Source organism: Dendropsophus ebraccatus, chromosome 8, assembly GCF_027789765.1.
Source record: "Dendropsophus ebraccatus isolate aDenEbr1 chromosome 8, aDenEbr1.pat, whole genome shotgun sequence".
NCBI classification, from domain to species: Eukaryota; Metazoa; Chordata; class Amphibia; order Anura; family Hylidae; genus Dendropsophus; species Dendropsophus ebraccatus.
In genome coordinates, this window is record NC_091461.1 from 52,878,050 (window position 1) to 52,899,375 (window position 21,326).

General features: G+C 43.1%; 1 protein-coding gene across 1 annotated transcript; it reads right to left on the reverse strand.

The window, feature by feature from the left end:
* Window positions 1–2,771: 2,771 nt before the first annotated feature.
* LOC138798579 (intelectin-1-like) lies at window positions 2,772–16,880 on the reverse strand. The gene is made up of 7 exons (XM_069979096.1): window positions 16,808–16,880; window positions 15,046–15,120; window positions 13,619–13,866; window positions 4,067–4,225; window positions 3,690–3,810; window positions 3,493–3,596; window positions 2,772–2,971 (listed from the first exon to the last, which is right to left on the reverse strand). Exons 1-7 carry the CDS (start codon window positions 16,860–16,862, stop codon window positions 2,819–2,821), a joined length of 915 nt encoding a protein of 304 aa, XP_069835197.1. The 5' UTR covers window positions 16,863–16,880; the 3' UTR covers window positions 2,772–2,818.
* Window positions 16,881–21,326: the final 4,446 nt, after the last annotated feature.

Below are 21,326 nucleotides of genomic sequence, written 5' to 3' on the forward strand. Positions count from 1 at the left end.
TTTGTTTTTTCCTCCTAAAGTTTAAAAGGCCATAGCACTTGCATTTTTTCATCTACAGACCCACATGAGCCCTTATTTTTTGTGACACTAATTGTACTTTGCAATGACAGACTTATTTTTTCCATAAAATATGCTATGAAACATATGAAAAACAATTATTTGTGCGGTTAAATTAAAATTATTTTCCCTGTGGTAAAACTGACATGTTCATTAGATGTTATCTTTGTTCTTTAAGTCGGTACCGCCAGGCAGACAGAGGCAACGGGGACCGCTATAACCGAGCTCTGCACGGGAAGGGGCTGCTACTTCTTATGTAATCGGGCCGCCAGGGGTGTTTGGGGGGCTAGTACAAAGACTATGGCTCCTGTCAGGTCGAGGGGCAAGCTGGGGCGAGGGGGGCTGTTCACTAAACTGGACAGGACTTCTGATGGGATTGGGGGGGTGTTCGGGAGCTTTGGGGGATGATTGCACTATGGGTTTCTGTCAGGGTGTATGCGTGGGGGGGAGGGTTGGGGGGCAAGATGGGCGGGCAGGTAGCTGAAGTTTGGTTAGAAAACTACAGGAATGGCCATTTCATGTAATTTCTACATGTACTGTGCCCCCAGGTGGAGGGAGTGGCAAATGCAAGCTGGAACAACAGTACAAACTTAGAAGGGAGGGTTAGCATGAGTACATGCTAGCATAGGAACCTATGAGAATCTGGACGAGTATGTGTACACAGCACTTTAGATAATGAGCGATGGGGGTTCCCCATTCAACTTCTGGGTGGCTAAATTAGACAAATTTTTACCTTTATATGTTGAAGGTGCTGGCTTACTCTATGACAATAGTGCTGTTTTAGCAGGTGTTTTACACAGCAGGAGTAGTCATCACAGACAAGCATATCCACATCCACAGCTAACGTCCATAAAAAATAAACAAGTGGAAACCCCACAGGCCTTGTCCATCCCACTGCCTCATTAAGGGGACAAGATACAAATGTACTGTCATGTGAGGGGGAAAGCGTTTGAGCGATCTAGTGCTAGGCCACAAGCGCTAAAATAAACTGTAGTACCCCAGCAGAGGGTGCTATCCTTATGCACCGGTGAAAAGTTTTCACTCAGGTTTACAGCGTGGGAGATGCTGTAACTGTATTTTGTGTTTTACCCACTAGGTGTCACTACTGTGTTTGTTTTCAACCTATTTGTATGCACAACTGAAGTCTTAGGGTTAACTATTGTGTGTCACATGTTGTCTTTTGTCCACTTTGCCACCTTTTTCAGCCTATCCTTTGCTTTCTTTCTCACTGCACACACAGCCTACAAATCACAGACAGGGTTAGACAGATCCCTGGAGTTAGGACTTAGTTCCTGGTGGGAGGAGTAGTCAGTTGTAGTTTGGACTCAGAGTAAGAGAGAGCAAGACAGACATGTCTCTGCAGAAGCCAAGCAAGGGACACAACTAGACAAGCCAGTTTCTTCTTAATGAGCACCAGAACCGCTATGCAGTGCTAGAACTCTACAGGGGGAGAGAGCCCATAAAGGGAACACCTTGTCCACGCCAGGAACACCAGGGCCATTGCTGAGGGACTATGAAACAGGAGTTACGTCTCCAAGGAAAAACTGCAAGAAGCAGGAGGTACATCTACAAAATTCCCAGCTGAAGGAGTTTACACAAGTCCAGTATTCTCTCAGTCAGTCTCTATATTTTTCTACTTCAGTCACACTGCTCCAGGCAGACTACATTTCTAAACTGGACATGGCCCCTCTGGCAATCCCTCTCCTCTATCCTCTCTACTGCAAAGCACCTCTCTTCCTCAAAGCACCTGGTCTCTACCTCAACTGATAGCAGCTGAGTCTCTTGCAAGAATGTAACTGTTGTATTGCACTGGACTGTATTACAGCCATGAGTACTATACTTGTATTGCACTACGTTTTTCCTAAGTAAACTGTTCTACTTTGCTAAAGCACTGGACTCTGACTTATCTCTTCCGCAACTGCACATACATCTGTATTCTTGGGTTACTCTTTTTTTTTGTGCTGGTGAGGTGCCAGGTCCGGGGTGGGTCCTACACCACTCCATGCTACTGTGACAAGTGCCCAAGTGACCTTAGTCCCACTCAGCTACCACACCACCATACCAGATGACCTGGCAGGGAGATCACCAAAAAGAACACTCCCAGCGCCGCATCACCTAAAGTGGCGTCACGAACAGGATTCAAACCTCGCTGCTGCCTACTAGTGTCCTAAACCTGTCTGCAAGGATTTTCCTGCTGCAAAACTGCAGCTTTTGAATTATTTGTGTGGTTTGTGCATTTTTGGTGCGTTTTGTGCAATATTTTCCAGGCACTGCTACAAGCCTTCCTGCAAAGTGTTTCCTGCCAAAAGTATTTGAAACTCTAAAAAGCCTGCAAAAAAGGAAACTGTGTCCAACTGCCTAAACTCTGTCTGCCTCGAAGATAACTGCAGCCCCAACCAAGGTTCTAAATGTAGGGGAGCGCACCTTGCTAAAGAGAACTGTGAATTTTTGTGCCAAGTGTTTTGCCCCGCAAGGGTTGTGTTTGAACTGCGCAGTCAGCCATTCTACTGTGTCATTGTTTCAAAAGAGCAGCACGCAGAAGCGCAGGAAAAGTCTGCAGAAGTTCCCGCCAAGCCAGAGTTCCATAGACCAGTGAGCAACATTTGAAATCTTTTTAGTGTGTCAGTGCTAGTGTATCCACACAATTATCTAGTCCATATGCATTTGCTTTATTGTTTTACATTAATAACATTTTTAGCAATTATTTTGCACTACTTTCAATTATTATGTGTGTGTCTTTAATGTAATAAAAACCTATAATTTAACGATAAAAGAGGAGGACGGCTGCTTCAGTCATCTCCTTGCTGGAACTAAAACCTGCATGTCTTCCATAACCATCCCAGTCAAGAGATGTAAAGTCTCCACACTGTCTCGGGTTTCCTTCTGGGACGTAGCCTCCGGCGCCAATACAATGCTGCAAATGTATACATCAGAAATAAGACAACTGGCTACTACAGTTTTTATCACCCTTGTATTATGGCTCATCCCCAAAATATATATACCGAAGTTATAAAAGATGGTTCAGTATGGGTTTAAGATGGTTTGGATGTCTGCAGATATAGGGGCACATTTATCAAAGTCTGCGCCTAGCACAAACTTAAGAAAAAGCACAAATTCTTGCACAAGGACCTGTGCGCCTTTTCACGTTTGTACCTTGTACGCCATATAGGCGGGGAGGAGGCATGGCATTGTGCGCAGGGAGATGAGTCCTCCCCATGCGCAAAACTTTTCAATTTTTGTGCCCCTAATTTTTAGCCTGTTGTGCAGCAGCCTCTTCTACACTGGATTTATCAAGAGGCAAGGACCTCTTGATAAATCCAGTGGTGGGAAATGGGCAAAATATAAAAAAAAAAAAAGAAGCAACATTAATAAATGTGCCCCATAAGCTGTAATTTCATACTAAGAAGCTCTGGATGAAGCATTATTGATACTTACATGTTCTGCATTGCATCCTGTCACCTTCACACCTGCACATAGAGCCAGGGAAGCTTTTTCATTATTTATAACCCGGAACTGGACATAGCCGGGAGTGAACTCTCCTGCATAGAGATCCACAATGGTTGGTTAGTGTAATGTTCATATCTATGAATATAATTACTGTCATATTACTGTACAATTGAACATTAATATACTCTGTCCATCTGGTGAATAGTATGATTTTGTCTTCTCAGCACTGCCAAAGTCATACACAACAGGGAAAGCAGGTCCATTATTTGTAAGGCAGCTTCCAGCATTGTACATCACAGGGTATATCTTCGGAAAAAAAAATCAAACAAATGTTAAGAATTATATCTCTTATACTGATAATTTTGACCTTAAACTTGCCAGGCATGTGAAAGACCCTGGGCAAACCGTCGTGTATATTTCTAAGAACACCACAAAGAACACAAACAAAATTGACATGCAAAATACTGTAAAAATGCTGACAAATTCCTTTTAAGATAGTAAGAAATAAGCACAACTAAACGTTAGAACAGACATCATTAACAGGAATATGGGCATTACTTACTCTATATAGGTGAAAGAGGTTACCCCCTTCGTGGGAAAAGAAGCCGTTGTTTGTGCGGTATCTTAGGATAGCATTATCTCTCCACTTAGGCAAGGGGGTCTTGTTGGGAACATGCCATAACCCCAAGTCTTTTGCAGAAATATCGTAATATCCTGGATTCTAGAAGCAGATTGGGAAGTAGACATTGTTTGTGTTTCTAACAGGATTTGTATGCAGGATAATTATTATTTTACAATGTATTTAACATATAATAGTGATAAAGGATTATGAGTCTAAATAAAATATGGGGCTCCTGTGAAGTTTTTATACTGGGCATAGTGTGCACATTATTTAATCATATGTAAGTGAAGTTCTGCTGATAAACCACTGTCCTGTCATTCATGTAGATCTAACTTGATATGTACCACTTACCTATATGCCCTGTAATAGTAATGGTGTTATGGAAGGGGTATCTTTCAATGTGATAAATATATTGTTAGACTATATTCACACCCTATAAGAGACCGGCCATTCCATGACCTGGTCAGGTCGTGGAGTGGCTGGTTTCAAAAAGGATCATCCCGGGCGGTACTGCAGTACCGTCCAGATGATGTTTAGCGCCGCCGAGTTCTGATGCGTGTGCATCTGTGCGCGCCCGCATCAGAACTCCCCACTGCACATAATGGAGCAAGCCACCGGAGCCGCTCGCACCATTGTGTGAAATAACAGGGTTTTCTGCGGCCCTATTCATTGAATAGTGGCCGCAGAAAGCTGACATGTCACTTTTTTGCGGCCTGCTAGCAATCCCGGCCTGAGCATATACTGTGCGTGTATACGCTCCGGACGGGATTCCATAGAGGGCAGCAAAACGTAAGTTCATGCCCTTTGTTGCAAATCAGCAACAATGGCCGTGATTAATAGGATACTTACGTTGTGTGAACATAGCCTCACACTGTAAACTTACATTGAGGAACATCAGAAAGAGTTAAAGTTGTTGAGTAGAGATAAGCAAACTTTTCAAAAGTTTGGTTCAGCAGGTTCGTTAAACCTTGAGGCAAAGCTTGTGCTTGTCCGAACCAAACCTGAAATAAACTGCACTAAAAAGTATGTTTTCAATGCAATCTTGCTGTTGGAAATTAAAAACAGCAACACTGGAACAAAAACATGTCATCATAAGTAAATACACACAAAAAAAGCTGGTGGATGAGAAAGCAATCGGAAAGCTATCATGCAGAAAACTAATTGTGTACTGACACAGCATGTTCATTATGATGCCAGAAGCTCTGAAACTGTTTAAATACTAACTCTTATTTTTGTATATCTCATTTACACGTCCCTTCAAGGGTTAAAATATACAAAAATTAGAAAGAAAAAATGCAATGTATGGGTGGGTTCACACTAAGGAATCCGTACAGATAAGTTCCGGCGGATTCTGTCACTCGTACCCGCTCACGGCCGCGCTTCTCTCCGACGGCTCCACAGACACCCTTCTATGGCCGAGACGATTCCGCTGTCCACCGAAAGACAACCCAAAAGAAAGCCCTGCCTAAACAACATACAGTGCAACAAAACCATATAGAAAACCGAAAAAATTTCACAATTATTTAGAAGTATAACAAAGTCCTTTATTTACATGTACAAAAAATTGATAAAAACTAGGGAATTTCATGGGAAAAGACACAGATAACACAAGGTCAGAGGGGGAGAAAGATCTCAGTGTGGTAAATCAATATAAAATTAGAAATTATAAGTGCTGCAATATTATGTATACCAATTGCAACACTACCATCTGGTGGTCACTGAAATTATAGCAATGACAAGTGTTTAACCTGCAATGCAGTGACAGCATGGATGTAGTGTAATATGATATAGTATAATGGAGGAGAGACTGTTTGTAACCCCTCAGCAGCCAGCCAGGTAATGAATAGAGCACCACAAGTAAGGCCCTACAGATTGCAATTCCTATGCAACCACACAAGTGAAAAACAAACCAACACTGAGATCTTACCCCCGTTCAGCCCACCAGCCTGACACACGTTTCGCTCACTTCATCAGGAGCTAATCAGAAAGAATTGACAAGTCAGTTCTTTCGGCGGAAGGCGGAATCCGCCCTGCCATAGAATGGTGTTTGCTTAAATATCGCGATACTCGAAAGTACTTGAACGAATACATTAAATAAAATTGATAGTCTCCTCCCCACATGTTTGGGAGCATATTGCATCACAAGCAGTGGGAAACCTGTAGGAGGACACCGAGGGAGCGCTGACAGGTGAGCATAGGCTCTCTTTTTAAAAAAAAATGTTTGTATGTGTATTAAATTGTGTGGCCACCATCCTTATGAACTTTGCAAAAAATTCTGTTCTAAAACAAATGAAACATTCGTAACGAATGTTAAATTCGGATAGCTTGTCTCTATTGTTGACATGTCCTCAACTGGATCTGCGGAGATCTTAATCCAATTAAGTATCTACAAGATGTGCTGAAAAAAGAGTTCCAATTCATGGAGACGGCACCTCACAGTTTAAGGCATTATTACACACCCTGAGCCAAGCTGTAAACAAGCATTGATGTCTTAAGGCCCTACGGAACGGAACGGAACCTCTTCCAACACAGGAGCCAGAAGCAACAAACTCTGCAAGCTAAGTGCTTTTATATTGTATTGTGAGCGAGTTTTGGAGCGTGCGAGTTTTAGATCTGAAGTGTGTTTTTGTCTCAAGTGTGGGACTTTAATATTCTGGGACTTTAGATTCGGGGAGTTTTAGAGGAAAACAAATTGTTTATTTGCTTTTGAACACATTGTCTGCTTTTGTTGCTTGTTTGTTTTTTCTTTCTTTATACATAATATCCCCATATAAATGAGCTCCATGTTTGACAATGCGGCCCAATGTACATCTTGTGCGATGTATGCAATCCTTGAACAACCGATCGAGGGTGCATACCATTGTGGGAGATGTGTGCATGTTGCTGGTTTGGAAGCCCAGATCCTGGATCTAAATGAGCAGCTGCAACGATTGAGATGCATTAGCAAACTGGAAAGGGGTCTGGTGCTCACTGAGCAAGCACTCCAAGGGGTAGATGGGGGAGAGTGTGATAGCATGGAGGTACAGGAGGAAGAGGCAGCTAGTTGGGTCACAGTGAGAAAAAGGGGTAGAGGGAAGAGTGTGAGGGAGGCCAGTCCTGATCTGGCACACCCCAACAAGTTTGCCAAATTGGCGGATGAGGGGGATGTTGATTCAGGGGTGGCATTGCTGCAGCAGGACACTGCCTCTGAAAGCCAGGGGGGTGTCTGCTCCAGTAAGGTGGGAAACAGGAGTTCAGGGCAGGCCAGGCAGGTACTGGTAGTGGGGGACTCAATTATTAGGGGGACAGACAGGGCAATCTGTCACAAAGACCGGGATCGTCGAACAGTGTGTTGCCTTCCTGGCGCTCGAGTTCGTCACATCGCGGATCGGGCTGACAGATTACTGGGAGGGGCTGGCGATGACCCAGCAGTCATGGTGCACATTGGCACCAATGATAAAGTTAGAGGTAGGTGGCGGGTCCTTAAAAACGATTTCAGGGACTTAGGCAGGAAGCTAAAAACTAGGACCTCCAAGGTGATATTCTCTGAAATATTACCTGTACCACGAGCCACACCTGAGAGACAGCGGGAGATTAGGGAGGTAAATAAGTGGCTCAAGAGCTGGTGTAGGATAGAGGGGTTTGGGTTCATGGAGAACTGGGCCGACTTCTCGGTCGGTTACAGGCTGTACGGTAGAGACGGGCTGCATCTCAATGGGGAGGGTGCAGCCGTGCTGGGGGAGAAGATGGCTAAGAGGTTGGAGGAGTGTTTAAACTAGGGACCGGGGGGGAGGGCAACTACAATATAGTAAGTAAAGACAGAGTAGATGGAGAGCTGGGCCTAGATTATGGAACTGGGGGTGGAGCGGCGGGAGGGGTTAGAACAGTCACTAGTGACAAGAGGAAAGGGAATATGGACAAATATATTAAATGTATGTATACTAATGCTCGAAGCCTCACTAATAAAGCTGAGGAATTAGAACTCATAATGGTTGAAGAGAAATATGATATAGTGGGGATAAGCGAGACATGGCTGGATGAGAGTTATGACTGGGCTGTTAATATCCAGGGTTATAGTCTATTCAGAAATGACCGTAAAAATAAGAAAGGGGGAGGGGTCTGTCTATATGTTAAATCATGCCTTAAGCCTATTCTGCGGGAGGATATATGTGATGATAATGTGGAGTCTCTTTGGGTAGAAATAAGGGGAGGGACGAAGAATAATAAAATTCTTATAGGAGTGAGTTATAAACCTCCAAGTATAGTGGAAAAATCAGAAAATCTTCTTATAAGACAAATAGATGTGGCAGCGAAGCAGGGGGAAGTCATTATTATGGGGGACTTTAACTACCCAAATATAAACTGGAAAGCAGAAACCTGCAGCTCCAGGAAAGGAAGCGTGTTTTTGGAAATAGTAAAAGATAATTACCTTTCCCAACTAGTAGAGGAACCAACAAGAGGGGGGGCCCTTCTGGACCTGATCTTAACCAATAGGCCCGACAGAATATCAAAAATAGAGGTGGGGGGTCACCTAGGTAATAGTGACCATAACATAGTAAGTTTTCAATTATCCTTCAATAAAATTATTAGTAGAGGGGCTACAAAAACATTAAATTTCAGGAAGGCTAATTTCCAAAAACTAAGAGAGGACCTTGGGAACATAGACTGGGACAATGCCTTCAGAAATAAAAGTACACAAGAGAAATGGGACATATTTAAGAGCATCCTGGGTAAATCGTGTGAACTACACATACCATATGGGAATAAACGTAGTAGAAATAAGAGAAATCCAATGTGGTTAACTTCAGCTGTAAGGGGTGCAATAAATGATAAGAAACAAGCATTCAGACAACTAAAACAAGAAGGTAGTGGGGAAGCATTGAGCAACTATAGACTGAAGAATAGAATGTGTAAAACGCAAATAAAAGAAGCAAAAATAGCAACAGAAAGAAGGATAGCCACAGAAAGTAAAACAAATCCCAAAATGTTCTTCACCTATATAAATAACAAGAGACTTAAAACCGAAAATGTTGGTCCCCTCAAAAATAATCTGGGTGTAATGGTGGAGGGGGAAGAGGAAAAGGCCAGTCTACTAAATACATTCTTCTCTACTGTATTCACAGAGGAGAATCCCATAACAGACGACATGACTAGGGATAATGTTAATCCTCCCATAAATCTCACCTGCCTAACACAACAAGAAGTGGGGAAACGCCTTAAAAACATTAAAATCCATAAGTCACCGGGCCCAGAAGGTATCCATCCTAGAGTTTTGCAAGAATTAAATACTGTGTTGGACAGACCGTTATTCCTAATATTTAAAGATTCTATTACGACAGGGATTGTTCCACAGGACTGGCGCATAGCTAATGTGGTACCGATATTCAAGAAGGGGTCAAGGAGTGATCCTGGAAACTACAGGCCCGTAAGTCTAACATCTATAGTAGGTAAAGTATTTGAGGGGATTGTAAGAGATGCTATACTAGAGTATCTTAATGAAAATAATCTTATGACGCAGCACCAGCATGGATTTATGAGGGATCGGTCCTGTCAGACTAATCTGATCGGCTTCTATGAAGAGGTAAGTTATAGACTGGACCTGGGGGAGGCTGTGGATGTTGTGTATCTGGACTTTTCAAAGGCATTTGATACTGTGCCGCATGAAAGGTTGGTCTACAAAATGAGGATGCTGGGACTCGGGGAAAACGTATGCAAATGGGTAAGTAACTGGTTGTGTGATAGAAAACAGAGGGTGGTCATTGATGGAAAATATTCAGATTGGGTTTTAGTTACTAGTGGGGTACCTCAGGGGTCAGTGTTGGGTCCACTTCTTTTTAATATTTTTATTAATGATCTTGTAGAGGGGCTACAGAGTAGAATCTCCATTTTTGCAGATGATACTAAACTGGGTAAAGTAATCAGTACAGAGGAGGATAATATCATATTACAGAGGGATTTGGAGAAGCTAGAGGCTTGGGCGGAGAAATGGCAAATGAAGTTTAATGTGGATAAATGTAAGGTTATGCATTTGGGCCATAGAAATAATAAGTACAGTTATGTGCTAAATAATAAAACACTGGGTAAAAGTACTTCCGAAAAGGACCTGGGGGTATTGGTGGACAGTAAACTCAACTTTAGTGATCAGTGCCAGGCAGCAGCTGCCAAGGCTAATAAAATAATGGGGTGCATCAAAAGAGGTATAGATGCTAAAGATGAGAACATAGTTTTGCCTCTTTATAAATCACTGGTCAGACCACATATGGAATACTGTGTACAGTTTTGGGCACCGGTATATAAGAAGGACATAGGTGAACTGGAGCGGGTGCAGAGGAGGGCAACAAAGGTCATTAAGGGAATGGGTGGGTTACAGTACCAAGACAGGTTATCAAGCTTGGGGTTATTTACGCTAGAAAAAAGACGTCTTAGGGGCGATCTGATCACAATGTACAAATATATGAATGGACAGTACAGAGATCTTTGTAGTGGTCTTTTTACTCCTAGGTCTGTAACAATGACAAGGGGGCATCCTCTACGTCTAGAGGAAAGAAGATTTCATCATCAGCATCGACGCGGGTTCTTCACTGTGCGAGTGGTAAGACTGTGGAACTCTCTGCCACATGAGGTTGTCATGGCCGATTCATTAAATAAGTTCAAGGGAGGACTTGATACTTTTCTTGAACAATATAATATAACAAGTTATGGGCATTAGATTTCTGGTGATACGTTGATCCGGGGATTGTTCTGGTTGCCATTGCAGTCGGAGGGGGGGGGAGGGGGGGAGTTTCTCCATGTGGTGGGGCGGTTGTCTTCTGCCCCGTGGGGGTTTTTCGCCTTCCTGGATCGACACAGTGGGATTCTCCTAGGTTGAACCTGATGGACTCTTGTCTTCTTTCAACCTTGTTTACTATGTTACTATGTTACTATGATTATCGTTCGTATTCGGCCGATATCGACCGCTACGGACGATAATCGTCCGGTGGAATAGAGTGCAACGATCAGCCGACATTGTTCATGTCGGCTGATCGTTGCAGTCGCTTGTTTTTCAACATGTTGAAAAACAAGCGACTGATATAGCAGCGATCTGCTGCCGTCGCTCCGTTGAATAGGAGCATCGGCAGCAGACGCTGCTATATCCTATGGGCTGCCCGGACGATCAGCGATCCCCCGGGCAGCCCCCCCACAGCTCCCCGCCGCCCCCTTCCGCACTCACCTGCTCGCTGCAGCCGCGTTGAATAGCGGCAGCAGCGAGCGGGGAACGAGGAGCAAACGAGCGCTGAGAGCGCTCGTTTGCTCCTCTAAACGACCTGTGGAATAGGGGCATTAGATCCAAGGTCAATAAAGAAAAAAACATTGCTCCATAGCATAGGTCAGACTATTCATATAGGTGTAGCGCAAATATGGGAACTGTCATCTGGGTCTGTTGTGCGAACAGGAGGCACAGCTCTGAGAAGGGCAGTAGAATGTGGATCGCAGCTACTTCCATGCAATTCAACAAGGGATCAGTACAATCGACAAAACTCCTCTACCCCAACATAGGAGATGGGTGCAGATCCAGACAATAGGCAGCAATGAAATATATTTACATAAACAACACGTTTTGAAGCCATTTCGGCTTCTCAAGTTTCATTTTGTGTCTTATGTCTACGTTGTGTCTATGTAAATACATTTTAATATATTTTATTGCTGCCTATTGTCTGGACCTTCTCCCGTCACCTATATTGAAGTGGAGGTGTTTTGTCTAGATCCTAGGTCAGTAGTTGTTTACAGAACCTGTTGCATGGCTCAATAAATCAATTGATTTTTCCCACTGCCCTTTGCTTTAATCAGCCATCTGTCCCACATACAATATTCCACAAGATCATACATGGCCAATGGCAGATAATTGTTTGACAGATCAGAAGTGATTGATCAGTGAATTTAGATAATCTACCCATATTATGTGCAAAAAGAGTCAGTGGAGCCTCATTTAAGGCTGCATTCACATGTTCCATGTTCCGCACGGAACACGGACGTGAAATGCATGTAACCGACTTCTCCCCCCGCTCGGGCAGCATCTGTTATAAGATGCTAGCACGGAACATGGACGTGAAATGCATGTAACGGACTTCTCCCCCCGCCCGGGCAGCATCTGTAATTAAATGATGGGAGCAGGGGAACTGTATTCATATGCGCAGCACTGTAATGACAGCGATACACGTCTGATGCATTACAGCACGGCACATGTGCATACAGTTCCCCTGCTCCCATCATTTAATTACAGATGCTGCCCGGGCGGGGGGCGAAGTCCATTACATGCATTCCACGTCCATGTTCCATGCGGAACACGGAATGTGTGAATGCAGCCTAAGAGTCTCAAAACACAGGACTAGTCAGATATCTGTCCAGGATCTAGCCAAGGGGTGGCTCCTGTAAGGAGACCACCAAAAACCAAATATTATATGGTCCTTTCAGTCAATATTCAACTCAATTTATAAGTCTAAGGATACAAGAGAAATAGCAATGATAAATATCCATCCACACACAGCTGTTTTGGGGGTGTTGTTCCTCTTCAGTGTGGAGTAGGATTCGGGCTAGGCAGAAGCAATGCCTAGTAGACAACCATAGTAAAAGGATTACTGATCTCTTAGAGACCAGCTGTCAGGGTCCAGAAGGACAAAGGAACAGGACAAGTGGACCCTAAAGCTAGTTCCACACACACTGTCCCTGCCAACTTGCAGAGCAGGTCCTTAAAGAGGATCAGAGACAGCAGGTTTCTGCAGCCCTGAATAACATGGACAATAAGTAGTCCTCTCCATTATGAGAAGCACAAAACTCCGCCCACCAGCTGCTAATTGGCAGTTATCTATCCATGCTGTTTATAGGCAGTAGACTGTCAATCAGCAGCTGGAGGGTGGGGGGAGGGGTGTGGAAAGAATCCTTTTCTCCTACATATTAAGAGAACTGCTGAACAGAATGATGTACAGTAAGTAATAAACCAATCTGTTCAGAATTTCTATCAATTTCTATCACTAGTTTATGCTGCCCTCATTTAAGGCAGCATAAACCTAGTGACAGATTCCCTTTAACAACTGTCCACAACTGGGCGACAGTCCCTGTTCGGAAATAAGTGCAAAACCAATACAAAAACAGGGACAGATAAAAGACAGGCAAAATACACGAAACGGAACAGAATGGTCAGACAGGCAGCAGAGGGCAAACAGTACAATGACAGCAGACAAAGGCGTAGTCACAAAAACAGGCAGAAGTAAGAACCAAGAAGGCAGTGAGGTACAAAGTCAGAAAGAGAATGCATAGTGAGAAATAGGCAAAAGGTCAGCGTTGTGACTTCACCCTAGAGGATGGCACTCATGTCTTATCCGGCATGGACATGACACCAACTAAAGAAGAATACGACCTTAACAGTTTTTTTTTCTTCTAGAAAGATTTTAGAAAGAGTATGAACCATCTCCACCTAGGATCTATGTTGTGTGTATGAGCCCTTCGACTCCCATGTCCTATATTTACAATAAGTACCTTATAATCATCACTGGTAGCTCCCTCAGGTAGGCCGAATGTAGCAAAGTTAGACCAGTTGTCATCACCTTTTGGGTTATTGCTGTGGCTTCCTTCTTGGCTGGACCAGCGATCTCCCACTGTACATTTACCATTCATGTTGTTTTCATGGATACTGGCCACCAAGGTCCAACCCCCACCATTGGTTGTCATGTCACAGTAGGTCTGATACTTCTGTCCATTCTCTGTGGTCAGTGTGTATATTCCATCTAATTGCAAATACAGATGGGTTGTATACAGAGCAGGTAATGTTTATAATACACTTGTACATATCTTTGTATTCTATATTTTGCATACACATAAAGGAAATTATATTTATACCTGGTAGTAGGGCTGGGCGATTAATCGAATTAATTCGATTAATTCGCCCAGAGTGTTTGAATCGATTAGATTTTTTGTGAAAATCGTAAATTCGATTTTCAAAAAATCATTGCAGGCGGGCCGGACGGCCGGGAGAGGGGCAGTATGGGGCTGTCGAGCGCTGCTGTGAGGTGCAGGGCGGGCCGGCAGTCCGGAGAGGGGCGGTGCGGGGCCGAGAGGGGCGGCCAGTCCGGGGTGATGCGGCACGGGCGGCCTCCAGCACAGCGTCCCGCTCCCCTGTCAGCCACAGTTACAGCTCCCCGGTCTCTGGAGGAGACAGCAAGGACTGCAGGGCGCTATGTGCCGGGGTGAGAGAAGGAGGGCTATGTGCACTCCTGCTCCAGTCACCTCCAGCCCCCCCTCAGTCACCTCCAGCCCCCCCTCGGTCCCCTTCCAGTCACCCCCAGTTGCACCAGTCCCCCCCAGTCATCTCCAGTCATCCCCAGCTTTCCCAGTCCCCCCCAGTCATCTCCAGTCCCCCCAGTCACACCCAGCTGCCCCAGTCATCTGCAGTCCACCCTCTGTCACCCCCAGCGCTCCCTCAGTCATTTCCAGTACCCCAAAGTCACCCCCAGCTGCCCCTGTCCCCTCAGTCATCTCCAGTACCCGTCAGTCATCTCCAGTACCTGTCAGTCATCCCCAGTCCCCGTCAGTCATCCCCAGCTGCCCCAGTCCCCGTCAATCATCCCCAGCTGCCCCAGTCCTCGTCAGTCATCCCCAGCTGCCCCAGTCCCTGTCAGTCCCCCTCAGTCACAGGGGAGCACTGTTACACTGGGAAGCAATACAGTTGTTGTCTCAAACATCATTAAAATAGTATCTGACGCTGTGAGAAATATTTTGTTTAGTTAGCAAAAAAAAATATAAAAAAATCGAGATTTAAATCGAGAATCATCCAGATTTCTAAAAAAAAAAAAAATCGAGATTTTATTTTTTTGGCCATATCGCCCAGCTCTACCTGGTAGTGTTATCCATATTTTAGTCTATGAGAAAATAAAGCATTCAATGACTTTTAAGTAGATATATCTCACCTTTAGCATATGTAATAGAGTTCTTGATTTCTTTGCAACTTCTGTAGTCTGCTCCAACACTAGGATATCCGCAATCTAAGAACACGGGAATGGATCACATCATGTAAAAGTAATAGTTGTTGAGAACTTTACCATTTTCCTATGTAAACATGTTTATTTCTAACAACAAAATAGGAAACAAGTTTTTCACAATGTAGGGAAGTTAAATTGTATGGCCCTATAGGAGCGGGTACGGATGGGAGTGATGGCAGTATGAGGAAATCAAGGGAGAATATATATAGAGATGAGCGAAACTCGAGCATGCTCGAGTCGATCCGAACCCGAACTTTCGGCATTTGATTAGCGGTGGCTGCTGAAGTTGGATAAAGCCCTAAGTGTATTTGGAAAACATGGATATAGTCATTGGCTGTATCCATGTTTTCCAGACAACCTTAGAGCTTTACCCAACTTCAGCAGCCCCAGCTAATCAAATGCCGAACGATCAGGTTCGGATAGACTCGAACCCGAACCCGGTTCGCTCATCTCTAAATATATAGCTTTTATGTGGTGCAATAATTGCAGTAAGGCCAGTATGTAAAGTATGCAGTTTAAGTCCATTGAAGAAGGTTGCAATGCTACACGCCACCTTAAGATATTTTGGAAGAAAGAAGAAATAACCTCTCTAAATACTTGTTGCTTTTAGCAGATTGCTGGGAATCTCATCAGTATACAGAGATGCCAACCTGTTACAGCACCATAGTAATATCCTGCTCTTTCACATTCATTCACCGTTCATTCACATTCTAGCACGGGCTCTGTCAGAGAATGAGGCTGATGTCTATCTTATTATCTGCGCAGACATTCACTGTGCCACAATGGATACGGGGAGAGACCTCTCTCCCGACTCTGTTTGTCTGGTGAGATTCCTTGACCTCTGAATGATACAGATTTGCTATTGTAAAGTATGACTTTTATCATGGAGTTTTATGGTGCTCATCACTGTGCCTGGCTCATGTTCCAATCTGGGAGTCACTTTAAGTTGTTGTGCCATTCCTGGAAATGCAGGATTGAAATCACATACGAGTTTGACTTTGACCATTCTTCTTGTCAATAGGATGTGTCAATAAACATTCTGCTGCTGTTCAGTCAGCGGTGACTGTATATTACCCTACTGGCAAGAAGAAAAAAAGAGACGAGGGCGCCTTTTGGTGTAGTAAATCTTAGTCAGTCAATAAAACAATAGACCTATATAGATATATAGGCACAACATTATAGAGGGCATATATACACCTCCTCCACCACAGTTTTCTTAAGGGTACTCTCGACTCCAAGCCAGAGGGAACAATAGAGATAGATGATTCCAAGCAAAACCATCTAAGATTGAGGCCCTTCTGTATGGACTTAGCACAGGTATTGTGGTGTCATTGTGGGCAATTGCACATTGGATTGTGTTTCTGTAGCTGCAACAAGGAGGAGATACATTAAAAAACAGACTTTGCTCTCCCCACATTGAAGTAGGTCTATGTTTAGTCTCATTGCTGCGATCGTAGATGACCTTCATATTGTCTTTAACCCAATGTATAACTGCCCAGAGTGACACCCCAATACCTGCGCTAGGTCCATACAGAAGGGCCTCGAACCCAGATGGTTCTGGTTGGGATTATTTATCCAACATACTGACAAGGGGAAAGGTAAAGCTCATATGTCAATATATTAATACAATACAATATAATAATATATTAAGCAAACTTTGTCATTATAAGTAAAAATAAAAAATACTTACTACAGTTCACTCCAGCAAGTGCCAGAAAGATGATAAGGAGGCTGTGTACCAACATTTTTCCTGATCAGTTTCTGTAGGGTGTAAAAGAAAGATTAGAAGAAAAGAAAAAGTATCTTGGATTATGCGCATATAACTATATGTACATATCATATGATAAATTATAGAGACAAGATACAGACAAGATTGTTATTTGTAGAATTTCAACCCTTACAAACCCAATCATGAGACATATTAAACCTTGTCCTGTTTTACCCAGAAATGCCTCCTAATCATAGTGCCTTCACAGTGCCCCTATTTCTTTAACAGAAAAAACAATCATGTGAATAAGCTCATAAAGTGTACCTGGCAGCACAGCTGCTGCTGGTTCAACCGAAAATTTCTCTCTTCTGGAAATTCAGGTCTCCATGGATGTGAACTTGCAGCGTGACAGTAAAGTGCGCAATTCCCATGCTAAATCTAAAGGGGTGCTCTTACAGTCTCATTGCCCGTTCATATCCTTTGAGACCCGAAAAAGGAGGGAATTTTGCCATTGATTTGTCAGCAGCCGTGCTGACAGGTACGTTTTAGTTAAGACCACTGAATGAACGTCCCATTCACACCTGGCAAATTTATAGCAGACATGTCTATTCCACAAAATCCTTTCCATACATCTGATTTTTCGTACCATGTGTATGGTATTCAATAAGTCTGATTTAAATTGGTTGGAACAGTGACAGGATTTTCTGCAACAAATCTGCCTCTTGTCAACTCAACTTGAGAAAACCATCTTACCAGCTCAGAGGTTCTTGTAATATAGAAGTTATCTTTTCTGAATCCCTATGTGCCACTATTTATACAGCTTGTTACATCCAATGAAGTGCTCCCGAGTCTAAATTCTCCAATCACATTTAGGCATGGGCAATAAAACTAAGTAATGTATATGGTTATCAACAATAAATGTAAGCTAATAATTACCTTTCAGTCATCCTCCTGCCACAAAGGTTTTAAGGATGCAATACTATGGTTATCTAGAATAGAATAGAATGTGACAGTGTATTCCCTTCTCTAATGTGTAATCGCTTTTAGACATCTAATATTCAACACAATGATACTTAGGGTGCCCATCTCCTTGCCCCTCATCAGTAGAGTACTGAATGGCTAGATAAATCATTAGGACACAGTTCATGAGTAGTGATGAGCCAACCTGTGGATGTTTGGGTTCTACGAATTTGGCCAAACTTCATGTGCAAAATTCATGTGCAAAAATTTGTGTTTTCTTCAGGTTTGCACTAGGTGAAGACTTTGATAAACGTGCCCCTACTGTATGTCAGTACCGGAGTATGTATAAAGACAAGAATTTATATAGGTAGATCTTATAGAAGAGCATGCAGGCAGCTGTACACAGATGCAAACGTCTGTGAGAGGATCCATAGGACTTGTTGTCTTTTATATAATTAATCCTATTTAAAGCAAGCCCTAAAAGTATGAAAGCAACAAAGCAGGGAGAGATAATGAAAATGAAAAAGAAAAGAAAACAATGTAATCAACATCATGCAGGCAGCGGAGGAAAGTCTGAGTAAGAAGTCAGTATATATCTATAGCCTCAGAGAAAGTCTATTTTCTAAAGAGTATGTTTTCCAACAAGTGTATTTTCTCACAAGGGTATTCTATTTCCTTTGTATATTGTATTATTGTGTTATCCACTGGGAAGATGCCTTTGAGCCAGTGTTCTCCTCAGGACCTTACAGTGTTTTGTTTCTTTATATTCCCTTCCTTGTGTCTCCATTGTTTGTTTATCCCTGTCTTGTCCCCAACACACAGTAGTCGTTACACAGTCACACTCAACATGTACATTTGTTCATACAAACTGCACCTTGGATACCTTTTTCGTGCGTCTGGCCTTTTGAGTAATTGTGTTGTATGATTGACTGGTATGTATGGCGTGCCAAATGTATGTTTGCTTTTGTTATTTTCTTCTTTCTTTTTCAGGTGTCCAAGTCACTTCACACAGACACCCAAGGCAGTACACAGGTCTTTACGTTCTTTTTTCAGTAGGGTAACTCATTGTCATTGGAAACCTACTGTCAAACTTTCTGGAATATTGAGGGTCGCCCGACAGCAGTTAAGTAGTCCTGACTTCCATGTCAGATGGTTCACGCACTAACTACCTGTAACCAGAGTACGTTAGGCACCCCTAGGTGAAGTCCTGCCACTAGGGTTTTTATTTCTCTTCTCTCACCTGTGCCTTGAGCGTGGGAAACACACACCTACATACTCACTCACACTCACATTCCTTCCTCTTGTCTTGTTGTCTTGGTCCTGCATGTTCATTCATCCACATCTACCTCAACTTGTGGTTCGCCAAGGTCGGCTCATTTCTAGTGGGGAGGTATGCAGTGTCCCGGAACAGAGTTCCTTCTCTTATTGTTTCCTTCAAAGTGTATCCTTATATCTGAGTCAGTCAGTATTTTATTGCCTCTGTTCTGGAAAGCTATGGTCCACTGCAAACTGTGTGTATTGTGTCACCCCTCTCAGTGTTCAGGTCTGCTATTCCATGCATTTCTTGTATGCATATTCAGTTATCAGTGCCTAAAGGTATTATGTCGCCCCCAGTGTTCAAGTATGGTACTTCTCATATATATTTCACTGTATATGCCTAATGGTGTGATGATGCCATGGCTGGATGTCATGTGACTGCCCCTGCTTCCATGGCCATCGAGCTTTGGCTGGGGAATACCATGTGACTTCCTGTTCTACCTCAGTCTATTCCCTACCACACAGGGGATAGGTTCTGGTGTGTTCTCTCTCCCCTGTGAGGACAGATAGGTGCTATGCTGCTCCAGTTCCACAAGAAGTGTTCCTGGCTGTGTTCTATTCTCAAGTTCTCAAGATTCTCATCTATTCTCAAGATCTGGGTGCCGTTCTTCAGTCATTCCTCTCCTCATCTTCTCTAATCATCAACAGCAAGTATTAATCTCAGTTTCATTCCGCCCAGCATCTCAACTTCAGTCTCACTACTACTCTCATCATTCAGTATGCTATCATCACAGCCTATTGCAGCATCACCCATTACTCTGCCTTATCCAAGTCTGCCTTATACCCGGTTGCATCCGGAGAGACTGTTGCTACTAGTTACCACCGTCACAATAAATATACAACTACTGTTGTTTCTGAACCTTGGCATTGGTGAAATTATTGGTGCCCTGACTAAGGACAATGAAGAATCGCATGCCCAGCCTCTGCATGGTCAGGAGCCCGGTTCTCAGCTGTGTTACCCTCGTGCCAAAACCGTGACAATCCTCTGCTCAGCAGCTGCTCTGGCTCCTGCCAGTAACTACACCAATCAGCAGAGAGGCCCCTAGGGGCTTGGGCATCGCATAACACCACACAACACGCTGTATTCTCTACCTGTAACACCACACAACACGCTGTATTCTCTACCTGTAACACAACACGCTGTATTCTTTACCTGTCACACCACACAGCACGCTGTATTCTTTACCTGTAACACCACACAGCACGCTGTATTCTCTACCTATGCAAACCAAAAAAGAAAAAAGGGCTGGACACATCATGTAAGTGCACACCACAAATGTAAAGTATCAAAAAATATAAGTTTTATTAAACAATTAATCAAACACCAGACACATGGTTAAAAACATCTAAAAAGTTCCATTTGAGGAACACAATAATGATCAAGGTAGACCCACATACACAAATAAAGAGTGGGTCAATACCCTACAGGGGGCTAAATGCACATAATAGTGCAACCATGACCGGAGCTGCCACAAATCACAACGAATAACAAAAAAACAAAACACATCTATGCATGAATAATGAAATCAAGAAAAATCAATATAAGAGAATATTACAATGAATAATTCCAGATGATCTCTCTAAAATAACAAATACAAGTTAAACAGAAAACAGTAATTACCCTATTGCCCGCGAACAGGCTAGGGCCACAATAGCAACTCGGAAAATTCAAGCGGTCATGGAGTAATCACCCCTGGAAAGTCTCCACGCGTATCGTCACTCTCCGGTGACTTCGTCAGGAGGACTTTTATTTGTTATTTTAGAGAGATCATCTGGAATTATTCATTGTAATATTCTCTTATATTGATTTTTCTTGATTTCATTATTCATGCATAGATGTGTTTTGGTTTTTTGTTATTCGTTGTGATTTGTGGCAGCTCCGGTCATGGTTGCACTATTATGTGCATTTAGCCCCCTGTAGGGTATTGACCCACTCTTTATTTGTGTATGTGGGTCTACCTTGATCATTATTGTGTTCCTCAAATGGAACTTTTTAGATGTTTTTAACCATGTGTCTGGTGTTTGATTAATTGTTTAATAAAACTTATATTTTTTGATACTTTACATTTGTGGTGTGCACTTACATGATGTGTCCAGCCCTTTTTTCTTTTTTGGTTTGCATTTGATTTACTCTGGACATATAGTAGCACCCCTTTGCTGACATTTTGGGTAGAGCCTCCAAATTTGCTTGTTCGGTATTCTCTACCTATAACACCACACAGCA